Source organism: Camponotus floridanus, unplaced genomic scaffold (genome assembly GCF_003227725.1).
Source record: "Camponotus floridanus strain SB8 unplaced genomic scaffold, Cflo_v7.5 scaffold4, whole genome shotgun sequence".
Taxonomy (NCBI): Eukaryota; Metazoa; Arthropoda; class Insecta; order Hymenoptera; family Formicidae; genus Camponotus; species Camponotus floridanus.
Genome location: NW_020229547.1, coordinates 1,047,581 through 1,071,328, shown reverse-complemented (window position 1 = coordinate 1,071,328; position 23,748 = coordinate 1,047,581). Strand labels below are relative to the sequence as shown.

Below are 23,748 nucleotides of genomic sequence, written 5' to 3'. Positions count from 1 at the left end.
TCGATCGAAGTTACTATCACGCGCGTGACTCGCCCGCGAAATACGTGGCGTTTTCGTTTTTTTTTTCCTCCCGACACGCCTAGATACACACGCTGAATCGTTTAACTGTCGCGCAATCGCATTGTCCAATCTCGCGTCGCTGCCAACGACTTGGCGGATCTATTACGAGACGATTGGTCGCGATCGAACGGATTCTATGGATTAAAATCGGTACGTGAGAATGACCGTGGCTCGATCGTGACTTGTCTCCTAAGCATCTTAAAGGAACAATTCTAAATGACACACGAATACAGGTGCTGTGTCTTTCCGCTCAATACGGATATAATAATCCTTGATAAAGCGTAAAACTTTCCTTCTGTATGCGTCGTTAAATTCGAAATAATGTCACTACCATTTCAGAACTAAAACCATTTTGCGCTATGTAATCTTATACGCGGTCGTTGAGTTTAAATCTAATTAAACTTTTCAATCTCATTATGATCTTGTTTTCTGCAACTTTTATCTTTTCGCAACATTTACGATGTTTAATTTATTATTAAATTAAATGATTGTTATCCATTACAAATTAATAAATATTAGTGTCACATAGCTATACCTTTATATTATCGTATAATGGATTAAAATAATGTAAAAATGAGAAGGACGATAATTGATTGAAAATATCATGGATAATGTTTCTGATCAAGGTTCCCTGAGAAGTGATGAGACATGGACGAGCGTCCATGCTCTTCCATTAATTGAAAAATTTTATTAACTATCATATATGTGTGTCATGTATCTATGAATATTATTTCTCGCGCTGACAATCGCAAAACAAGTTTGCCCTAGAGCTCGAGGCGTATCGCAGTTTCTCGCAACGTATCTAAGCATTCGCTTAATGTTGAGGTCATCACCTGAAATCGCGATTGTAGAAGTGCAGTCCGGAAAAGAAGATTGTCTCGAATGTTCTTATCGAAAACTATTTTAATCGAATAGATACTACGCTCGCACGATTACACACATTCTGCACTTCTACTTCTCCCTTTCAATTCTACAGGAACGAGTTGCATGTTGTAGAATAGTTCTGAAGAATGTTTCTGGTATACGTTTCAAACTTACTACTGGTTACAATCGGACTTTGTTACGTGCACGCTTCTTCGATAATGTCGCTGCAAAATTTTAATAAACGCTTCTCTCTCAATTTATTACGAAAACGCGTGTCGCGACTCTGACAATTGCAATTTATTCGTAGACTGTTATAATGATACAATCTAAAGCATATATACATTGAGCGCGAAAATTTAATAAAGCCTCGAGTCGCTGGATGTAACAATATTTGTAATCCAAGCGTACGATCTAGCGATGAAAGCTTGATATTAATTTACTCGCTCTTGGTGCAATTCAATTCTTTTTGCGGATGTCAAGCAAATCTGTTCGTCCGAGGCCACGAAGGACGGACACAAGAGCAGCTATAAAATGAACGGCTTTGTGCCGTCGACGCGTGATACATCTCACTTAAATGCGGCGCACGATGTCGCTCGGATAGCGGGACACGACAGGCGCCTGTTTGCAGCGGTTGCTAACAAGACATGAGAGTGGACTACACGAAAACCAAAGGCGCCAACGCCTTTGTGCGCCCCACGTTCTACTCTTTTTGCACTATTATTACCCACCGCGCCGATGTCTATTGCCCCGATACCGAGCGACGTATCGGTCGCAGCTGGCTCGCACACCATCATGCATAACCGCACACCGATGAAACGTACCGCACACGGACGTGCCGAGCTTAACGCGCTGCTTGTACGGCGCAGTTTAATACGGCTGGGTGACCGTAAAGCCCCGGTTCCCGACGAGAGACTGAGGTCGAAGCGGGAAGAAGGGCTCCGCCAGAGGCGAGGGGGGGGGAGGTGGATGGCGGTCCAGGTGTCGATATAATCGAGAGGCTTGCTCGTCATCAAAGTGCCACGTAGACCTCCTAGTATAGCACCGGCGACGGCATAACGGCAGCAAGAGCAACAGCAACAGCAACGACGACGACGACGCCGGCGGTAGCAGCCCTCGTTAAGGCAAAAACGCGAGAGATGATGGATGGATGCTAAATTGCATTAATTAAATCCAGCGTGACACCCTCGGCCGACGCAGCCCTTGGTATCACTCGGCGGCATTGCTCGGGCTTGTCTGTGATCGAGACGTGAGCCGTTTAACGGGGGTACGGGTCACTTTGATGATCACACCCTATACAGAGATCCCCGTCCTCCGTCTATTCTCCTCTTTCTCTCGCGCCTTCGCGTAATCCCTCCTCCTTCTCCGTCTTCTCTTCTTCGCATTCATCTTCCGCGCGGCATCCAGAGAAGTGCTTTATCAGACGCTTTACCTGACTAGAACATTCTGTGAATCAGAACGGAATGCGGACTTGTGCGAGATGCGTTTTACTCGGGCTGCGGCTGGTCGACGCAACAGTGCGTTCTAATCGACTGCAGACGCACATTAGTGCGCTCCGTACTAAAATTAGCAGGCATGAACGACGCCTTGTTTCCTGCAACGCCGTTTGCGAAGAATCTCCTGGAAGAATAGTGGCTCGACCAGTCATGCATATGCCAATTAATTGGAGATGTAATGCATACTAGACGAAATGAATTGCGGAATATTTTCCATTCCGTTTTATCAATTCTTTAAACATTAGTTGATTTTTTTTTAAACAGTAACTTTGGAGATTATATAATATTATTTCGAAATTATGAATTGTAGTATTCAATGATAGTGCTGGAAAGAGTAAATTTCTTTACGATGATGACATAATCTATTATTCATATTTATCTGAGTTTCACTTCTTGAGCAATATGGATGGATGCTCTTGCATCCACAGCCGTTTATCCTTTAATCGATTAGTAATTATTAAGTATTACACGGATTAGAAACGAAACGCGATGATTTAAACTATCAATGTAATTGGACGAATGTGAACATTTCACCGAGCTTCATAATCGATTATTAATAAGGATGAAATTGAGGATAAAGTTGAACATATACAAAATTCAAAGTTTATTAATATCATAGATGAGAAATTAAAAGGCATTATCAAGCACAGTGCTACTTTGCATCGCTAAATAATTTAGAAACGATTATTAAATTCTATTCCTATTATAGAAGGCTATTTCTCGAATAAGATACGAAATCTACTCTTTATGTTTTCTTGAGCTGGCTACCTTAAAATTTATATATATATTAACCTTTATTCGATACTCTTTCAAATCATATATACATGGCTTGGAAACCCATTTACGTTACATCGAAGTTTAATACTTCCTTTCTGATCGGAATCATACTGCACGCGTACTACAGCCTTTGTAAATTCAACATTTTTCTTTGACGTTTTTTCCTTGCTGTTTTATACAGGATATAAAGCCGCAGTTAAGCGGATTTAGGGAACAAAAGAATATACGCGCGCGCGCGCGAATTCTTACGGCTAAGTGAGATGTTGCTTGGATCCTACATAAAATAAGCAACGGGCTACACGTTTCGCTTTCCCCTTCTTAAAGAGATGATGAGATCTCGATTCTTATACCATATGTTTCGGATGAGAGATAAGTGAGAGCCGCATCGCATAGATATTAAGTATAATTTAGTAGATTGGCCCGACGAAAAGAGAGAAGAAGGTACCGAAGAAGGAATAAACGATATCGCGTTATAAGAAACACGAATAGATGTATGTGAGTCTTGATTATACCGGGCTACAATCGCTCTGTCGTGTCTCTCAGCGGAAGGAAACACTAAATAATAAGAACGAGACAGCTAGAGGCAATTATCACGCTGTTTAGGGCTTCGCGTGCAATATGGATAGACAATGCTCCTCGCCAACGTATATTAATCGTAATTGTGGCAATTATTTCGTAAGCGTGCAAATTTGACTGTAATATATTGTTATCTCTCTCCATTAGAACATTTTTAATATAAAATTTGCCTTATATAAGGTTGAATCTTTTTCGACGTAATTTATCAATTTTCCAATATTTTTGTTTGCTATTTAATATATCGCAACAACACTTTCGGTTCATATATTGTGTCCCGTTGTCACGAGTAAGGATAAAAGGATGACTACGAAGAGGCAAAAGTCTGTATAAAATTGCGAAACACGCGGATAACACTCGACTATACGAGGATACGGATTTTGTTGATCCGCGTGACGACAAATATTTTTCGATTCGTTCGTACGAAAAAAGAATCCGTTGATTCGCGACTCAGATGCAACGAGGTGTGGAAGCTTCAAAGGCGCGTGAAGCACCTTCGCGGAATAAGAGGATAATGTAGACTCGATTTGACGTCTTTGAATATTTTAATATCGCACGAAGCCGTCTCATCACTCGCGTTTTACGATAGTTCAGACTCGCTACTATTGAAGTGAAACTAATGAAGGATCATGCTGTTCGCGCAAAGGTAACATCGTGTTGCATATAACTATAATCGCTTTCCGATATAGGAACATTATTCTCCATCAAATGTCCTCTTGACTGTGCATTCTTATTACCTTTCTTCTCTTTTACTTCTCTTTCTAAACAAATGATAGAAATGAGGGAAATGTGCAATCCCGAATATCGAATAAACACGACGTTGTGGCTCGACTTTATAAAATTTTCCATAGAACGCGCATCAGACATTTCGCAATTTCTTTGGCGCATTTATCGCGAAGAGGGATTCTTACCTTCGAGTGTTCCACACAGGCACGATTTTTGCAGACACATCTCGCTCGTGTCGTGCACACCGACGCTTTATATTTCAAACGTTGAACGAGACGATACCAGCGGGATGCAGTTTACGGTTTTTCCGGTGATTTGCCCCGCTCATGCTGTACGCGCTCTCCCAAAAAGACGGCACCTCGGACCGCGCCAAAGTATGAGGGCAGTCGTAAGAAGCGGCGCGACGACGAGAGAGGGCCCGACCGAATGGCCTCATGCAATTCTAAACTATTTCAATGAAATGGGATAGACCGGTGGATTTGTTGGTCGCGCGGCACCCGACCCATCGTCTTTCTGTAGCGCGAGCAGAACGAGCGAGAAAGAGAGAGAGAGAGAGAGAGAGAGAGAGAGAGAGAGAGGAGGGGGAGAGGGGCGAAAGAAGTAAGAAAAGCCACGCTTTTACACCGTCTCCTCGACTGGTTTTCCCTTTGTTCTAAAATTCTTACGACTTCCCTTACCTCCGTCGACTGCATCTTCACCGCGAGCAACAAAGGAAGTGGTCTGTAGCCCCGCTACGATCGTAATACCCGGTATGTACCGTTGCGCTACACTCTACAGGGGGTACAGAATTGTCTCCCTTTCCGCGTTACCAAGAGAGACACTTTGTACCGTGGCCTGGATGCCGCGCAACTTTCTCAACCAGCCCCTGGGCTCAGCTAACTTCGAGGATTTTCGTATTAGCATATCGACTTATTCATACACCTTGCTTGACTTGGTTCTCGCGGTATCCTTCGGGCTGTATCGGTGCGCATGATGTAGCGGACGTTCGCGATTTCGAACGTATATTTTAATCAAGCAAAATTCATTTCCTACATATATATGTGTTTGTATGAATTTACTTTGTGAAACATAGACAGCGAATACAATTGCAGAGTGAATTTTGATAATGTCGAATTATTTATCAATTTTGCTAATTTTACTTTGACATTGATAAAGAATAATTATTTACTTGTTTGTACACACGAGAGAAATTTGAAATTGAACGTAAATGATACACGATAAGAAATAAATAAATTTGTATAATCGTATCTGCTGTTCCTTGTCCTGATTAATTGAACTTACAAATAATATAAATAGTCATCTAGAATAACAAGATTTCGCTTACATATTGTAATTACATTTACATACACTCAGTAGACCGCTAACTGAATTTTCGCTAACTGAATGATTTAACCGGAATAATTGTGTTAACCGTTTTCGGTTCAATTAGCGTTCGTTTGCGTCAACTATCAAATTGAAACGTTGCATTATGCTTATATATGAGGGCTCTATTATTAGCCTTCTTCCATTTCAAATAGTTCGGGTTCCTCTCTATAATTTCTTCTCGTTATACGAATTGATCCCCATATCACAATCTTTTCTAACTTCTTTGGAATTTTCTATAATTTCATAGCAAATTGGATTCAATTGTAATATGATTTATATAAGAATTGACAATGAGAAAGATTAAAAAATGTATAGAAAAATATTTAAATGAATGGAGAAATATCAAGATTAAATTGTTAAAAGCGAGATTTTATTTTAAATATTTTATAACATTTTTAGAATCTTTTTTTTATATATATCATAGATAAGTAATTATATGTGTATATATATAGAAACCAATTTTTGCAATATGTGTACATCAATTTCAATATTACATCTCTTTATATTCGAACGTTACAAATCTGACATATTTTTCATCAGCATTTGCTCGATAAGCATCAATAAAACGAGAATCTCAATAATCGTATGAGAAAGAGAGAAAGAGAGAGAGAGAGAGAAATCCGACGAAAGATTTGTTGCGAATCGAGAAAGCTTTATCGGCTTTGTCGGATACGGCGAGTAAGATGGTTGCGTTTCGTTTGACGTCCTGAAAAAGGAAAAAAAAAGAAAAAGTGCGAAACATTCAAACGCTTTTGAAAATGACACAAAGTTCGATTTGGAGGACCCATTCGATCCTCTTTCCCTCGTGCTATCGCATGACCTAAAATTTTTCACAGCCACCATAAAAAAAGCACGCGTTCCGAGAGAGAAACATCGATGGTCGACGCTCAACTCGCCTCTTCGTGGCAATCAGTTAGGGATGGGCGATGTTTTTCGATTAACCGGTGATGTCGATTCTTTAATTTAAATAATCGATTATATTTCATCGACTTTTTTGTCGGTCGATTAATCGATTTTCGATTTTTATGAGGCAAAATCGAAATAATTATACCTATCTTTCCTACACCACGAGGTGGCTTCCGGCGCAGCCTACAATAGCCAGTCAAAGATTTTTTTTTGTATCACTGAATGCGTTCAGAACACACAACAATCGATTTACTAGATTATATTACTAGATTTTATATATTATATGGCGATATAATATAGATTAATCTAGTAACGTTTCTTAACTGTTGTGTGTTCTGAACCATCCAGTGACCAGTGATCCAAAAAAGATAATTTCTGAGGTCAATAACCTTTTTAGCGCATTGATTGGCTACAAAATAGAGATTTCAGAAATTTTCTATACTGTAGCCAATCAATCCGTTTAAAAAGTTTATTGTACGACAAATGTAATATCGGCCTGATTGGCAGTTGTAAGCTGCGCCGGATGCCGCGTCGTTATGAAAGGAAAAGATATATTTCGATTTTGTTACATAAAAATTTAGGACGCATGCAATATTTTAGAATCAACAAACAAAATTTATTTCTTGTACGAGGAAAAGTACATTTCTTTAATTGTATACATATATACATATTTCGTATTTATTTAAGCAGACATATCTCCGGGTTTTATGTTTATACATAGGGGAATATGAAAAAATTCAATAATAATATAATAACCCTACTTATAATAACATAACTCTACTTATCAATAATTTTTTTATTTGACTAATCGATTCGTCGATTTTTTTATGTAGAAATTTTCAAAATCGATTCTTTTTTTAAAAATCGATGTTATTAAAATCGATTTTATTTTGAACATCGCCCATCCCTACAATCAGCGAGTATCTCGGATTGCGAGAGGAACTGCGGTGACTAGTGATGCGACGAGTCGAGTACTAGACTCGATAAATTCGATTCTTAAAAGTAGGATTCGATCAACTCGAGAATCGATCGCAATCAACTCAAGTCTAAAATTACGCGTACGAACCGAGTACCGAGTATCAAATGATGCGTTCCGAGTACCGAGTAACCAGCTATAAAGTGGCGACTACAATGAGATTTTAAGACGTAAGACTTAAGAGATTGACCAATCACAGTCAAGTATGAAGAGAATACTCGACTGTGATTGGTTAATTTCTTAAGACTTAGGGCTTAAATTACCTATTGTAGATTGAGACTTATATTATTATATGCTCTAGAGAGATTTTAATTTCGTTGAAGAAAATCAAAGTGTTTTTTTCGCATTTCTTGTACTTAAAAATTATTTAATTAAAGTTGATAGCTTTATAACATAGATTAATAATTAACTTGTATTTTTTTTTCTATTTGTCACTTTTATGATTTTTGTTGCATGATAAAAAAAACTATGCACTTACTATTATTAGCAGTTTATTAAAATTATAAAACATTCTAAAAGTTTTAGCGAAACAAGTATTAAAATTGAAGCTCTCTACTTTAGTCGTTACTAAAATCGATATTTAATGGTTCTGTACTCGTGTAGGATTTTCAATTTAATCGAGCTTATCGAATTAATATTTTTTATCTAGTGCCCAAAATAACTCGACTCGAGTCAAGACTCGATTCTTTTCTAGAATGAGATACAAGTTACTCGATTCTCAAAATAAGAGACTCGTCGCATCGCTATCGGATTGCGAGAGGAACTGCAACGACCTATTCCACGGAGCCCGTAGAGTCGCGCGCTCTCCGCGACGGTCGCGGCCGAGTGGAGCCGACGTCGGCCGAGCGCCGCCGAGCGCACTGAACGCGGCAACGCGCGTCAGAGGGTAACAGTCGTGCCGCGGCCTCCGAGGAGAGAGGTTTGTGCGATCGTCGTTCGTCGTTAACAGTCAGTCGGCAGGTCGGTTCGGCCCTTAATAACGTCGCGACTCGAAACGTCGACAACTTATGCGATAACGATCTTTCATCGGCGATTCGATCATGTTGTGACGGATGCGCTCAGGTGTCATCGATACGTCGCGTCCGCGATTACCTCTACCCCGTTGTCGCAACGATGTACGCGGGATAGGGAAGCAAGCTCGCCGACCTGGTAATCGCGTCCGTCTCGACTCGAATAACAGATGTGACCGTTGTGCGCGTCTCGTTCTTTATATTTAGTTAATCAAGATTTTCTCAGTTGAATCAAAGCCCTCGCGCGGGACGCCTCGATTCTAACCTCAACGTTGTTTCGCTCGTCGACATCGGCGAATAACAACGTGCACTTTGGATTCTGCTGACGGGAAATGAGAAACGTTTAAGCAATCGTTCCAGGGATCAGTAAGAGATAACCTCGAGGAGAGAACAAGGAGTTCTTGGAATCTGCGTCCGCGATCGACGCGAATCACTGCTCGTTCTAAGAACTTATCTACGGCTTAAGGGTACCCGGCCGTGCACGAGAAGTAAAAGACGAAGGAGGAGAATTTCTTTGTCCTGTGACGACGTGGAAGGAGGTGGACGGGCGAATAGTGGAGAGGGGAAGAAAGGGGCAGCCGAACGAAGCAGCACGCGGTCGAGTTTCTCGGAATATACCTGCGGGACAAGGACACGGTGATCAAACGAGAGAGAGAGAGAGAGAAGGAGAACGAGCGAGAGACGCTTTATAACGTCGGTGAATGGCCGTCTCGTTGTCGTTGCCAGCAGCAAAGGGCAACAAACCACGCGCTGCGGGAGAAACTCTCCTCTCTTCCTGCTCAAGGTCAGGGCATCGAGGTCTACGCTGTTCTTTGTAATCGCGTTACATCGCGAGTGAAGCAAAGCGAATCGTGCGCGTAATGCTCCGGAATTAACAGAGGTAGAATTGGTTTCGGGAGAATTGGTTTGACGGTAAAAATCGGGGGAGTTTGAGGGGAAAAAGTGAAATTGTGTTTAATTTCCTCGTGATCATGCTGAAGCAGAGGCTATTACCGGATGCCATGACGTTGGTTAGAGCAGCTGTTCTCGCAGCTGTCTTGGGGCAGCTCGTGGGTCCGAGCACGGCCAGCAGACCCACCGGCGCTCACCCGGGACACGCTTACTTCGAGCAACCGTGCTGCGGACGTTCTCATCTCAGGCATCACAAAGGTCAGTTATTTTTCGCGTTATTCGCGAGACGACGGTCTGGCGAAAACGAAAAATACGCGCGCTAAAAACTTCGGGGCGCCTCGATTATCGCGGAATCGTTATTGGGTGCGATTATTGACAGGTACTTACGATGAATAAAAAAATCTATCGCGATATTTTTGCGGAAATATTTCAACCAAAGCTCATCTTGATTGCGGTAGGACAGGCTCGTGACGCGCGAGCGGAAGCGGAAACGGACGAGCGAGGCGATAGCGAAGCCACGTGGTATCGTGATTTTTCGCTCTCATCATCGAATGTCGTTGCTCGCGACGATGATAGGGCTGCGCGTATATTTCGCACCCTATTTATGATCACGCATGTTCGTGGGATAATCAAGCGCAGGAAATTCCGTACGACACAACATTCGTAATCCGTGCCGAGATAAATTATGCAATATTTATTCGCAATATTATCGATACCCAGCCGGACGCGGATACGTGGAGAGCGAGAATAAAGGTAACTTTAGATGCTGGTATTTTGAATATACGACATAATAAATTTGTGATTATTATCTAATGACAGCGTGCAACGTCATTTTTTCGCGCTTTTTGCTATCTACTTTTCTCTTCGTAATAACGATAATATATTAATATGGTTCATTCGCGATGATCGATGGGCGATGGCGGTGCAACTTTTACCTCGCGATATCGATCGCTATTAATTTGCGAATGTGTCGTTCAAATTAAATAGCGTGACTTCCGGGATCGTTTCGCTGGACCGACCAGAGCGCCATTTACAATACAAATTATACAAACAAGTAAACTCGATGGTTCACACGTTTAATGAAATACAATTAGCGCATTGGATGCTTGTGCACGAACTTTATAGTACAAATTAATCATAGGAAGTACATTTATTTTTTTTTGTTTAAATCATGTTATCGCTCCAATTCTTCTTCCAATTTTCCGTCAACATCGAGCAGTTATTGTACATTAATTTAAGCTATAATTAATTTAAGACCCCTTCTCCCTGGATAAGGAACAAAATATCGATAATTTATGGTTCGTCGCTTGTTACATGAGAAATACTGCACGTTCATGATATACATGAGGGATATTTCAGGAAAACTCCGCGGCATTTTTCTCACGGGATGCTGACCTCCTTCTCTTTCCGGTAAATCGCTTAAAAGAACGGACGAGTGCGGAATGTAAAAACGAACGTACGCCGGGCAACGAAATGCCCGTTAGCATACATCACCAATATTATCTCTAGAAGGCTTTGCCGCGCGATATTACCGGGGCTTAGGACGCCGGGCTGACTTCATTATGGTACCGAGAGAGAGGGAGAGAGAGAGAACCGTCGAATGGAATGTGGAATGGTCGGTCGGCTGGCTCGGGAGGCTTCGTGTGTGGAAGTCGAGAGCATCGCCGATGCGTGGCGGTTCTCTCTCGCGGGTATAAAGCAAGAGACCGCATGCCGGGGAGACGCGCGGCTTGCGGACGCTCATATATACGTGAAACGCTTGGCACACGCGAAGGACTTTACGCGTGTTCCGGAATATTTTCTGCGAACGTAGCATTTTCCGCGGCGGGAGCGGGGGTGAGCGGGGGGGGACTTTTTGGGGGATTTGCGGCCGGTCTGTTTTCCCGTCGCGCCCAATGGCGGAATTTTCATTACGACGCGGTTATTGTCCTTGTAATGCGCCTCCCGCGACGGAATGCATGGACGCGCGTATGTCGGTTTCGCGGAATGTCGGTTTCGCGTCCGCGCGAATATTCGGCGGGAAGTTTTGGGGCCCGTTCCGCAACCGGTAGCACTCTGCGCGTGTATGTGTATTCGTATGTGTGCGTGCGCGACATTTGTTTCCAAAGTTATCGCCGACCAGTTTCGTCGGCGTGTCGCTTCGCTGAAGGAAAACTGACTGTTGTCGCGAGTTTCTGGGCAACCGTCTAATCTTACTTTGTGTTTGGAGCGTGATTTCCGGTATGCAAGCGGAGCAGGCATGCGGATGTTCGTGTAGATAACGCGTACTTCCATCTCTGACGCATCTGATCGTTACTTGAGACTCGGAATCGCGAGCAAAAAGATACTCGAACTTATCGAGAACCGTCTTTGTTTAAGAAATATCGATGATCGCTGTATGAGAGGGGCGAGTATCGAATCTTACTCGCGAGATGTATGCAAGCTGGGTGTTGATTGATAGCGTAAATCCGGTATGTTCTCTCCACATGCTAAGGATCTCTATATACATGTATCTAATATCTACTATATTCGAGCACATTATACCGCATTGATCTAATCTGTACTTGCGGGTTGGTATCTACGCCACCAAGCGATCATGAATTCTAAGCCCTTCGTATCGGATCTCTCGGAACGGATATTAATTTCGACAGGCTTCTCAAACCGATCTGTTGATCCAATTTACACGCACATTTGACGTGTAATTCTCCATTTATGTTCGCATGTAATGGAAGTTGCGCGAAATTACGCACGACTACGTCCCGTTGTATTAAATCCTCTCAAGATACTAATCTTTAACTAACAAGTCAAACGGGTGCTGTTAATTACAACGGTATCGATTTCTATTTAAACTACCTTCTCGGAAATAACGCGGAACAAGTTGGATACATTTTTTTAACGCAACGCTATTTTATTCTCTCTTCCGGCTTGTTTTTTCCTCGTCAGCTGCGCATAACCGATTTTTTTCTCGCCAGATTATCCCATACAAATCCCTAATTCGCCGGTAAATTCGAGGAGTTGGAGCGGCAGCGCTCTCTTTGCACTAGAGATTTGTCAGTGATGTGTATGTGTACATGTATGTGTGTGCGTGTGCGTGTTTGCAGAAGCGGCTAGGCAAAGAGAAGAGGGAAAAGCGCGGTCGTTCGGTCAGTCATGAGTGCCGGACGGATTGCGAAAGTTTTCCTTTGGTCGCACGAAGGTCTCAAAGATTTTCGAGATTAAAAGCTTCACGAGAAAGTCAACTACATCGCTACCTGTGCTTCCGATTCCGCGTCCGATTCCAGGCCTCGCTGACTCTCTCCGTCTTTCTCTCTCTCTCGCCGTCGCTTTCGCTAAGGCTATGTAATGAGCGACCGCAGCTAAGACTCATCTAGCTCACGGTATTCGAGGCCGCGAATTCCTGCGGTCCCGGGGGTCAGCATGAATGCCGAGACATTGCCTTTGGGGAGCCTTGCTAAGTTCGACCAGCTCCGGAATCAGCTGGAGCTTTCGTACGCGGAGGTTGAATTATTTCCCTTTGAAAAGGCTCGCGCATCCCGAGCCGAGTGAAAGAGCCGAGCGTTATAACCCTTTTGCCGGACTCTTGAAAATTATTCCCAAAGTTTTCCTCCCGACTTGCCTGCGCGCACAGATAGGGGGGCAACTTTTGACGGTGGGCCGGTGCTCGCGAACCAGACGACGTAACGCCGCGGTCGAAAAAAGCTGCGGAAGAATCGATTAATTTCTACTGTGCGTTACTCACGCTGCTCTCTTCCACTTACTTTTTTTCCTTTCCTCTCATGCCAGTCGATGCTCTGGAAGTTCTCTCGTCTCGGCGGGAGGGGGGGAGGGGGGAGTAGGTAAAAAGCCCACGAAACTCTGCACCAACTCTTTTGCGGGACTTGGCGTGAATCGGGGATGGAGGGGAAGGACGGATAAAGGGCGGCAGGAAACGCGAAAGGTTCGAGAAGACGCGTGGCCCGCGAAGACACGATCCAAGTTTGCGCGCAATCGTTGCGGGCGCGCGCGCAAAAGTGAAAACTTTGTTGCGAAATCCCAAGAAGCTCGAGTCACGAGCCCCGAGTGTTGGGGCAAATCGGTGGCCAAACGTACAAGACAGCCGCCTGCTATCGATTCGCGAGCGCTTGCGAAATAGTTTGCAACTTGTTTGTCGCCCTCGCGTAATCGCGTAGCCGATTTGACCGACTCTATTACGGATAAGAAACGAAGAGCGATGCGAATTTTCGCTCGTTTTACCTAAGCCCGTCGCGTGTGAGCTTTACTCTTTAATCGGATTTGAGGAACTCGCGCGAATTTTAATTTTCAATCCGTGTACAAAGAATTTTATATATATACACACAAACGCGAATTAAATTAAACAGACGTTCTCTTTTTTTTTTCGCGCCCGCACACGTGTACGTTTGACGGTTTACATGCTCTCGTCCGAAAGGAGCAGCTTTAGCGGCATTAGCTTTCATCTTTTCTTTATTTCGGGCAAAATCCGTCCGCGATGTAAGCTCCGGCTAGAGCGACGCTCTACACAAGACTTTCGCGAAACAAAAAGTACGCGAAGCGCGAGGAAGACGGCGAGAGCGCGTCGAGGGATGGTTGGATATTCCAACGACAGGATTACGTGCGCCACGAGGAAGGAAATAGCAAGGAGAGAGACAAGAGAAAGAGTAAATCTTTCCTTTTTCTCCCTCTTTTTTTTTTTCTTTACTTATCTTTCCCTCTCATTCTTTTATAGCTACAGAAAACACTTTGTACTCGACGGTGTAAATGCCCGAGAGTACCTGCGTTCGTGAGATGAGACGATTTCGTCGCGACGAATATCTTTTCGCGGATAAAGGGGATAATGAGGATATAATGTGCGCGGCCTCGGACATTAAACGATGGCCGTGTGGACGCTTATGAAATTTTTTAGTGATGCGAATAGTGAAAAGATAAAAGCAGATTGCGTATAATCGCGTTAAAAATTCGAAATTATTTCTATCATTTTCCTGTCTTTACCTACCTATATCTTTACTTACCTATATCGATAAAACGATACAGAGAAGTCGCAGAATGCTCGTCTTCCATGTAATACTTGAGCGAGGTGAACGTAGACGAGCAATAAAAATATTTCCCGCGTCATTTATGTGATTCGGGAAGGATTACCAGACAGGATGACGTACCTGTAATTACGCTCGACGAAATGCGTATGATTAGCGCCGGTAATAACTCGTAAATTTAATGCATGCAGAAGAGATCCTGCCACTAGTAAAAGCATTAATATACGCGGTGCGTTATTTTTGTCTCCCTCAGGCGACGTAGAAATTTCGCGCATCCCTAACTTAAAGTTTAAAATTTTTTTAAATTTACTAGCCAGTATTTGAATGCGCGTCACGCGTTAAATTACATCCAGAGATATTACATTCCTGCGTCTCTCTCGAGTACTTTGACGAATTTGAACGGCGCTTTAAGTTTTTCTAGGATTTAACGAGAATCTACATCGAGACGATTACTTTCGGTCGAGACATTCGTACACATCCTTATGCTGCCATCCAATCGGAACTTTTGCACGCGCAATCAAATATGTTTACACGGCTTTTTGTTGAATACGATCCGGCCACCGGAAGTGCACGGCTCTTAACGACAGGTACTTTGGAGAAGTTGCAAATGTTAAGAAGGGAAAACTTTAGGAAAATGCGCAATCTTACGATAACAGTAGGAATAATAATTTTCATTTCTTTTTGTCGTCGCGACTAGTGGACTGATGTAATGATCTCTCTTCGAGTGTAGGTGCGTTATTAAGAAATGAGATTTCGATATTAAAAGGATAAATCATAATGTTATTATTCTGACATATCGCTTCTCCTTTAATAATTCGCAATTTTCCAAAAATCGAATTCGGAAATAGAGAAACATGACATATCATCTCGAACTTTTATCATTTCCGTAATGGAAATATTATTAATTTAAAATTACACATTACATAATTTATATTAGATTTCTTATCCACCTATTTTAATAACGATTTGCTTGAAAATAAGAACAAAATATTGACATCTTTATATATGCGTATCTTGCTTACTTGGGTAAAGAGAAATGTGATTAAAATAAACAGTTTTGAAAGCGCTCTATGAAATGGATAACGAAATGGAGTGGAATCTGTTATGAAACTGTTTGTCTAATGTATACTTTATGATAATTGAATGAGAAGGTTGAAGCTATCATAACTTGGCTGTTACAATAATCCCAAGCGGACCTCAATAAGACGTCCGTCACGCATCGATGGCAGACGGCTAATTGTCCTGTATCAATAAAGCCCAGAGATACCGTTGACAGGGGGAACCCACTGTTATCGGAATACTTCGTCGTGCAAACAGAGGGTTAGTCACCTAATCATCCGGCTCCTCCTTCCTCCCGCGAGCCGCGCACATGCACGCACGTACATAGCAAATCCCTGATATAAGTCGCGTAGTACTCCATGAACCCTCGAGATCTTTCCACGTGTTCCAAGTTATCTCAGCTCCACCCTCTCGCGTAGTCGGGAGCGATATCTGTTCGTCACAGGAATTTCAGACCGCGCCGTCTTCGTCGTTCGCAGATCGTAGCTCGAGAAGGAGAGACGAGAAGAACGCGAAGGAAAGAGAGGAACAGAGACAGGAAATTGAATCTCGCTTTATCTCGAACGGTGATATTGAAAAAGAAAGAAAGAAAAAAAAAAAGAGACGACGAGACTCCCGCACCGACAGCAACCGCGCTCCTTCGTGTTCTCCATCGACCGCATAAATTGTTACGATCGATATCAACACATCCGCAATATAAAAACTCGCGTAGTGGTTGCCACCTCTTGTGTTATTCCCGGATCGACACGTTAGGTTACGTTTCTTTTCAAGAGGAGTGTTCTCTCCTCGAGAGAAAAGGCTCTCTTATTTTTCTCTAATCTACGAATTGACGAAGAGACATTTATTGTATCGAAAGTGAATCTTTACAATGTTTCTCTATTGTTAAACATAACAATATCTCAAGAAATGGAGTTTACGTAACACTTTTTATTTGGTTTTCCAAGGATGTATACATGTAATTATTCTTTAAAATGTTTTCGAGAGACGTCAACTTTTCTCCCTGGGGGAAACAAGACGGATATAAAGACAATCGTTTTGATTTGTGCCGCGTGTCTGGCCGCCTCTCTTCGTTGCACGTGTAAATTTACGATTACATCCAACCCGCGGCTCTCGTTCGTGAACAGCAAGGATCTAATTACACTAACGACCGGCAATAAAAAGCAGCCGACGCGCCGACGTCGCGGAATTCGCACGCAATTACCGCGATCTCGAAGGTCAGGTACGTATATCGTAAGGTACTTTGGACTTTTACGGGAAAAAGTTCGTCCATTTGTCCGATGTATCGTAATATAATTATGCATGCACTTATCGCGCATTTCAATTATAATATTGTTTTATCTTGCATCGGACTTTCAAATAAGGATCACTATTGCATTCAAGAATAAAACCGTTTAATACATATTATTTTTTTTATTTTTCGGATATTTTAATATATGATCCGTCCATATTTCTCTAACTTTCTTTCCCTTTCGCGAAATTCAATAATGTCATTTATGTATATAATTTAATAAATATGGACATTGCTCGATTTTGGATTACAGCCCGACCTCGCTAATTTATTCAGCGCGAAATTAATCGTAGCGACTTTGATCGAAGTCGTTGAAAAGTCCGCGCCGGCAGCCGTAAAGTATATATCTTGCGAAAAGTGCGCGAGGGATATCGCGTCCCTCTCCCGGAGTTGGCCGTATAATTGGAGCCCGATATATCTTAATTACTTCAAAGTTTATTATTACTTCGAGACGACCAGACGGCATAAAATCGTAGGAGGCGCAGTCTGGCCTTCGAGGCACGAATGTGTCCGTCCATCCGAGCTAATTACTTTACAGGCGTGTTTGCAGGTACGCATTACGATCTCCAACCCCTTGCCCCAAATGTTTGCGTTAGCAGCGCGTTCTGTCTTTGTCAACAATAGCGGTTCGTGCGTTACGCGAGGTTGCAATTTCCAAGTCGGGGATGCGTGGGAAATTGTAGAAACCGGCGCGCACATGTACATTTTGTTCGTAAAAGTTATAATTATTACGCCTTCCCGTTTTTTTAACGATACACGCATTCTTACGCGGTGCTTCGTCGTTACCACGTGTAACGATCGAAGGCGAGAAAGTTTCGGAAACGTGTAATCGCGTGGACAAGGGTGATGAAATCCATAGCAACAGCAAAGGGAAATTGGAAACTGGCTTTGTACAACGAAAAAAGTATCACAACCGTTGCCACGAGGGTAGTAATAGTCGACAGGATCGGTTAATACTTCGTAATGGCTGGACGAAAGGGACGGGAATCGCCCCTCCTAACGACCTGTACGAGAGCGCGTAACACGACCGCATGGCACCATCAAATCTGATATCGGTGTGTGCAATACTAGAAACGCGTTGTCGCAGAGAGAGAGAGAGAGACTCTCTTCGTATAAGTACGCTGTAAAAATTACATACGATTCTGGGACAAAATCTCTTCTTGGGATCGCGCGATTTCTTGCAGCGCGGAGGTCGTTTCGAATTCAAGGTTAAATATAATCGCCAAACGTAATCTTTCATGTATGTATGAGTGAGTAATAACACCGATCCTTCTTCTACTATAAAGTTACGATACAGTTTATGTGATAAAACGAATATTGTACAAAATCGGGCATAAACCGAGCGTTTTAATCGTTCCATTTCGGCAGTCTCGTGTGGTTTAAATGAAATAGACAGAGAGAGGCTCATCGTTGTTTGAAAATTAATACATGTCCAGAGTATTTAATTCTCTCATATGCGAAAGAAAAAAAGTATGTATGATTATTAATAGAGAGTACGGTGGAAACGATACGATCGCAATTATTGACGTGGGGAATATAGAATCGAGAATATTTTGCGCGCTTAATTAAAACGCAACGTAGCCGAATTGCAGGTGATCCATTTTGATGCAAATTAATTGTTTCGCAATGTACGGACAAATGGTTATTAATAAATTATTCTAATTAAAATTCTGATCATTTGCGCGTAGTTGAAATATAACAGAAATATCTATGCGACATTGTGATAATTAAAGTAGGTATATAAATCCGCGTGTGTATATATATACGGGTTTAAAATTGGTAGAAATTAGTAAGTTTAATGAAAACAATAAACCTCCTGCAAATTACATAATATGAACATTGCAGTACGTCCATGCATGCAAATTCTATAACATTAATTCATCAGCCACATTATATAACTAGTAACTAATTACTTATTTCTTATTAATATTCCCATTTTTTCTGTTATCTCTATTTTCACTCCCATTTTTCGGAAATGGTATAAAGATTTTAATTTATTCATGAAATGTAAAGACAGAGAGAGAGAGAGAGAGAGAGACTAGTTTTTGCGAATTTACTAACATATTATACGTGCTATACATGTGAAAATATCCGAGCTTCTTTTTCCTATCCTTCCGACTCGTACTTGCAACACTGCATTTCTTAATTGTTCTCTAACAAGAGAAGTTGGCACTTGGCACGATTTGTTGGCCTGTCTCACCTCTTTCCAGCATTCTCGACCCACTCCCAAGAAACAGCTACCATCGCCACGCCCCGTTCTTCTTGTTCGTCTTGCTCAACCTCGAAGGAGCCAAGCTCGACCATGTTACAAAGTGATTAGTCGAGTAATACTGCCGGGCTCGCTCTTGCTGCGGTATGTCCTTAATGTGGCACTGGGCTTGCAGCTGCAGCTGCATTTCGTAGCTTCCCAATCCTCTTCTTCGGAACTTCGAAGCGGAATCGATCGCTCCGAGATATACCGGGGGCTCTTTTGCGGTAATTATGTTTAAAATATCGAGATTTCGATATATCGATATAATAATCTTGGGGAAAGTAATTATAATCGTAGACTCTTTTCAAAGTTTCGAAATATTTAAAACTTTGGATCGTAAAAAATCTGCAGATATAAATTTAATTATCTTTTCTCCCAACATAAGTTACTCGTGCCATATCTTATTATATAATTTCTTAGTATATCGAATATAAACTTTATATGCAGCTTTATTTTGAAGCAATATAGCGTTAAAAGCAATACGTTGCAGGAGACGTATCACGTATCCTCGACCTCGAAAGTCCGGAACAAGCGTTTCCTTGCAAGGTGCTCTCGGAAATTGTACATGCGTGCACAAATCCTTTTCGGCGTCCGCACATCCGCTTACATTCTCTTATACGCTGCTAGCTAGAGCTTTCGTGGTCGAAACCAACACGTTTCCCGTTTCATCGCTGGGAGTGCACGACCCTCCTCCAGCGTGCTTGATTATCCACCATCGTCGGTGCGGAGGATGTTCGTGGGAATGATTTGGACCCTGTGCAGCCGACGGCGTACGTTGCTGCTACTGGCGCTAAAGCGGTTATTTCGATCGGCCGCCCTTATAAATTCGCGGTTCCGGCGAGCGTGAAACGAGCTCAAGTATTAAGATGATACATTGTCGCGTCCCGCTATGCTCGCGTTGATTACCATAAACTGGAATACAAATAACGAAATTATAGTAAGGCGTTGATAATTAAAACGTGCCCACTGCCAAGGTAACTTCGTCTAATCTAACAATTTTCAGCATTTTCGGAAAGTCGATCCTGCGCGCGGGATGAAACCGAATTATCGAAATTTCGCGCTGCAAATACGCCGAGGCAGCTAAATGTTGATTCTCAGGGGTGGAATCTCGACGAGAATTATTTGGCGTACCTCTGCGGAATCGCGATATCGTAGCTGCGTGTTAACGAAATCGCACGGTAGAGACAAAGGTTGCATGGAAGCTGAATTAGAACCTTCGTTGACCGTTAAGCACCGCGTAGCAGGGATGAGGAAGAAGGGGAGGGGAAGATATTGTTAAGGAAATGGAGACGAAAATTGTGAACGCCGCTGCTAATAAGTTTGCCCGGCGATATCGACGTTCTCTCTCTCTCGCTCGCTCGCATTTTGGCGCGAGTGTCTCGCTCCTTTACGTGCCACGAAACGTTTAAACAGCGATGCGGATAATTAGCAGGCAGCCGTCGGCCGTGTCTCGCGATGGAAATAAATTCTGGCCGTAAGCAACCGTGAAGTCGGCGTTTAATTGTAAGCCGTCGGGATATCTATGAGAATCGTAGCCGTTTCAACTCGCGTTCCTTCTCGTGTGCTCGTCGCTTCGACTCTTAGAACGCGACGACGTCGAGAATTCGCGTATCGTGCAGAGAAAACGCAGTCTCTAGCTAGTAGAAGGCCGATAAATCTTCGGAAAAGGCACATACGCGTGAAATGCTAATGGAACGTTGTATTTCTCTCTCTTTTTCTCTCTTTCTCTTTCTCTTTGTCTTCCTCTCATCCTCTTTCTCGCACGAGTGCGTATTAATGCTTATTCACACACACATATACACAATCGTATAATTTAAAACTCGTTTATTATTTTAATAACAGTACCGCACTCTACGGAAAAGTCATTAAAATTTCCTAGGGATTATGTTAAATTTAATAAATTGCAGCACACAATATAATTCTGAAGAAATCAGATCACACATTCTTTAGGATAGGGGACAATAAAAATTGAATAATAAATTGAAATAACCGACAAATGTCGTTCACTGGCTTTCCTTGCCAGTAAATTACTTTATAATTTTCCACGTTGTTTACCAGTTATCATATAGCCTATTTTGCCTGGAGACTCTTGACGGAGGGAAAAAAGTTTTCCCCCCATATCATTTCCCGTTTCCATTGTTCGTACTGTCTACCGTTGATCCATCGGATAAATAGCGGTTTTAATTAAATTTCAAATTATTTCCCAAAATCTCATCTCTTATTACAGTGAAGAGATTGAATTGGTTGGACTTTTTTGCGTCCTATGATAAATTTTCATCTTTTCGCGCGCGAAAAAGACAAAGATTACAATATATTTCGATATGATTATAACTATATATGTAATTTTACAATACTACTTGAACATTATTGAGAAACATATAAAATAAGTGAAGTATACATATGCAGAAATAAATACGGCAATTTTTATAAAAATTGAAACAAAATAATTATGATATTGAAAAGTAGAAATCTATTAAAGAAGAAATCAAACTAATTAGCATTTTATTACAATTAGCAATGCAATTTATTACATTTCAGAAATCAGCTTTTGGCATTTACTTTTATTTTTTCAAAACTTTTATCTAAAGCATAAAGATAACGTATTTAAAAAAGAAAGATTCTCGATTTTGTTTGTAATATGCTACGATTTATTTTATTTTACTTTTGATTGCTAAAAAAAATTTATTTTGATATATTGAATTCGAAAATGTGTGTCAGCAATTGTGTTTTCGTGTCCAATAGTTTTTAATAGAATATGATTTGTTGTTTTGCTTGATTCGCAAAATCATGTTTTAAATTATCAGTATCGCAGCGTTTTTCCAACAATTCAAACGAACTGTTTCGTGTCTTACCAAGATCAAATTGCGTAAATGACGTAGCATTGGTAGCCCTTGGTAGCGATTGTCGCATATTTCGCATTATTCGCTCGTTCAAAGAACGCGTATAATAGCAGCGACGTATAAAATGATAGACAGTTGAAGTTAAAAATTAATTAGGACACCGTCGGAAGTTTTTCTGGAGACTTTCTTGTATCCGGAATACCGATGACGATCGAGAATACTGATGAAAGGAAGACAATGGCAAATTCGTGCGATAAATTTTCAGCTTATTATATACTGTTAAAAAAAATATTTGAATCTTGTATGATAAAAAGTTTGCATATTATATATGCATTACTGATTAAACACGTTACTGAAATATAGGAATAGTGTAATCACGGTTATCATTAGAGGCGTTGGAATTATTTTATTATTAGCATGAAACTTTCGAGTAATCTTTCTGATCCTTGGGCGTGAACGTGAAACTAGCGGGTGCTCGTTAAACTTTCGCCTTACTATCCGGGAATACCTAACTTTCTTTGAACGTCGATGATTATCGAGCTCCACTAAAAGCGAGTATCGAGTTATTCGATTATTTTAACGATTACCTTCGATGCTCTCTTTTCCAATACTTCGAGGCTGCTCCTCGTCTTAATCGATCTCGGCCTGATGTAATTTCACCCACTACCGGCAAATCGGTAACGGTTTTAGTGGCTTAATAAATTGCGTGCTATCGACGCGGACTATTCATTGAGTTCAAGTAACTCGAAACATTTTGTTAAACGATTTTTCATAAAGATAGAGACTTGCGCAAATTGCCTAAAATATAGTGAAGAAATATATATGTCAAGAGTATCATTATTTTAAATTAACTACATTTTCAGGATCATTAATCTATTTTAATTACTTCAGTCTCAAATTTATAAATTTATTACATACATTTGAATAAAATGCTACAATTAAATTAGTAATTGTCGCACGAGTCGTGTTGCGAGATATCGAGGGGACACGAGTATTTATTAGCGAAAGAATGGAAATTGCGAATTTTTTATCGAGAAAGGTAGATATTTCTCGGCAAAGAGATATTACTCGCGGCGTTCGAGCATCATAAATCCAAGTAAGCCGGCGCTGCGCGAATATCCGAAAGCATGTGTCACTGAGAACGTATGAATTTGATAGTTACATTCGAACGGCTAACGGCGGCGGAGCAGCCGAGTAGAACCGGCGAGGGGGTAGAACGAGACCCGTAGACTTCCAACATGACGAACGATCTCGCTCTCTGTTTCGGGCTCGCTCCTCCGCGACCAGTGAATTACGCACGATCCCACGGCGAACATTTCGCCGGCACATAAACTCGCTATCTCGTCTTGGCACGATGGTTACGTCGTTCGCGTAGATGCGCAGTTGTAACGGGGACGCCGTGTCGTGCGAAGTGCGAAATCGTCGACGTGCGCCACGACGGTCGGATTTACGATCACGCGAGACGAGGAATCTCCGCAAAAAGTAACGGAATAAATGGCGTCGTTGATACTGGTAATTCAATGTGATTCGTGGATCTCTTCGGTTTCATACGTCGACGATTCGACAGGAGGTTGGCGAAATGGATTAAAGGCGATTCGAAGAGATTCAGCGAGGCTTTTAGTCAAATAAAGCGCAAAATAAAATAATAATACTTCCGTACAAA

At 41.8% G+C, this 23,748-nt stretch overlaps 1 protein-coding gene across 2 annotated transcripts in view; it reads left to right on the top strand.

Moving 5' to 3' along the window:
* LOC105248823 (semaphorin-2A) overlaps window positions 1–23,748 on the top strand; it is a 260,142-nt gene that overhangs the window by 112,035 nt on the left and 124,359 nt on the right. The window contains exon 1 of one of the 2 annotated variants that reach the window (XM_011253830.3): window positions 8,646–9,899. The exons of the other annotated variant lie outside the window; for it this stretch is intronic. Coding sequence (XP_011252132.1) covers window positions 9,722–9,899 — 178 coding nt within the window. The 5' untranslated portion in view covers window positions 8,646–9,721. Of the gene's footprint in view, window positions 1–8,645; window positions 9,900–23,748 lie in introns of those variants that run through there. 2 annotated transcript variants of the gene reach the window in all.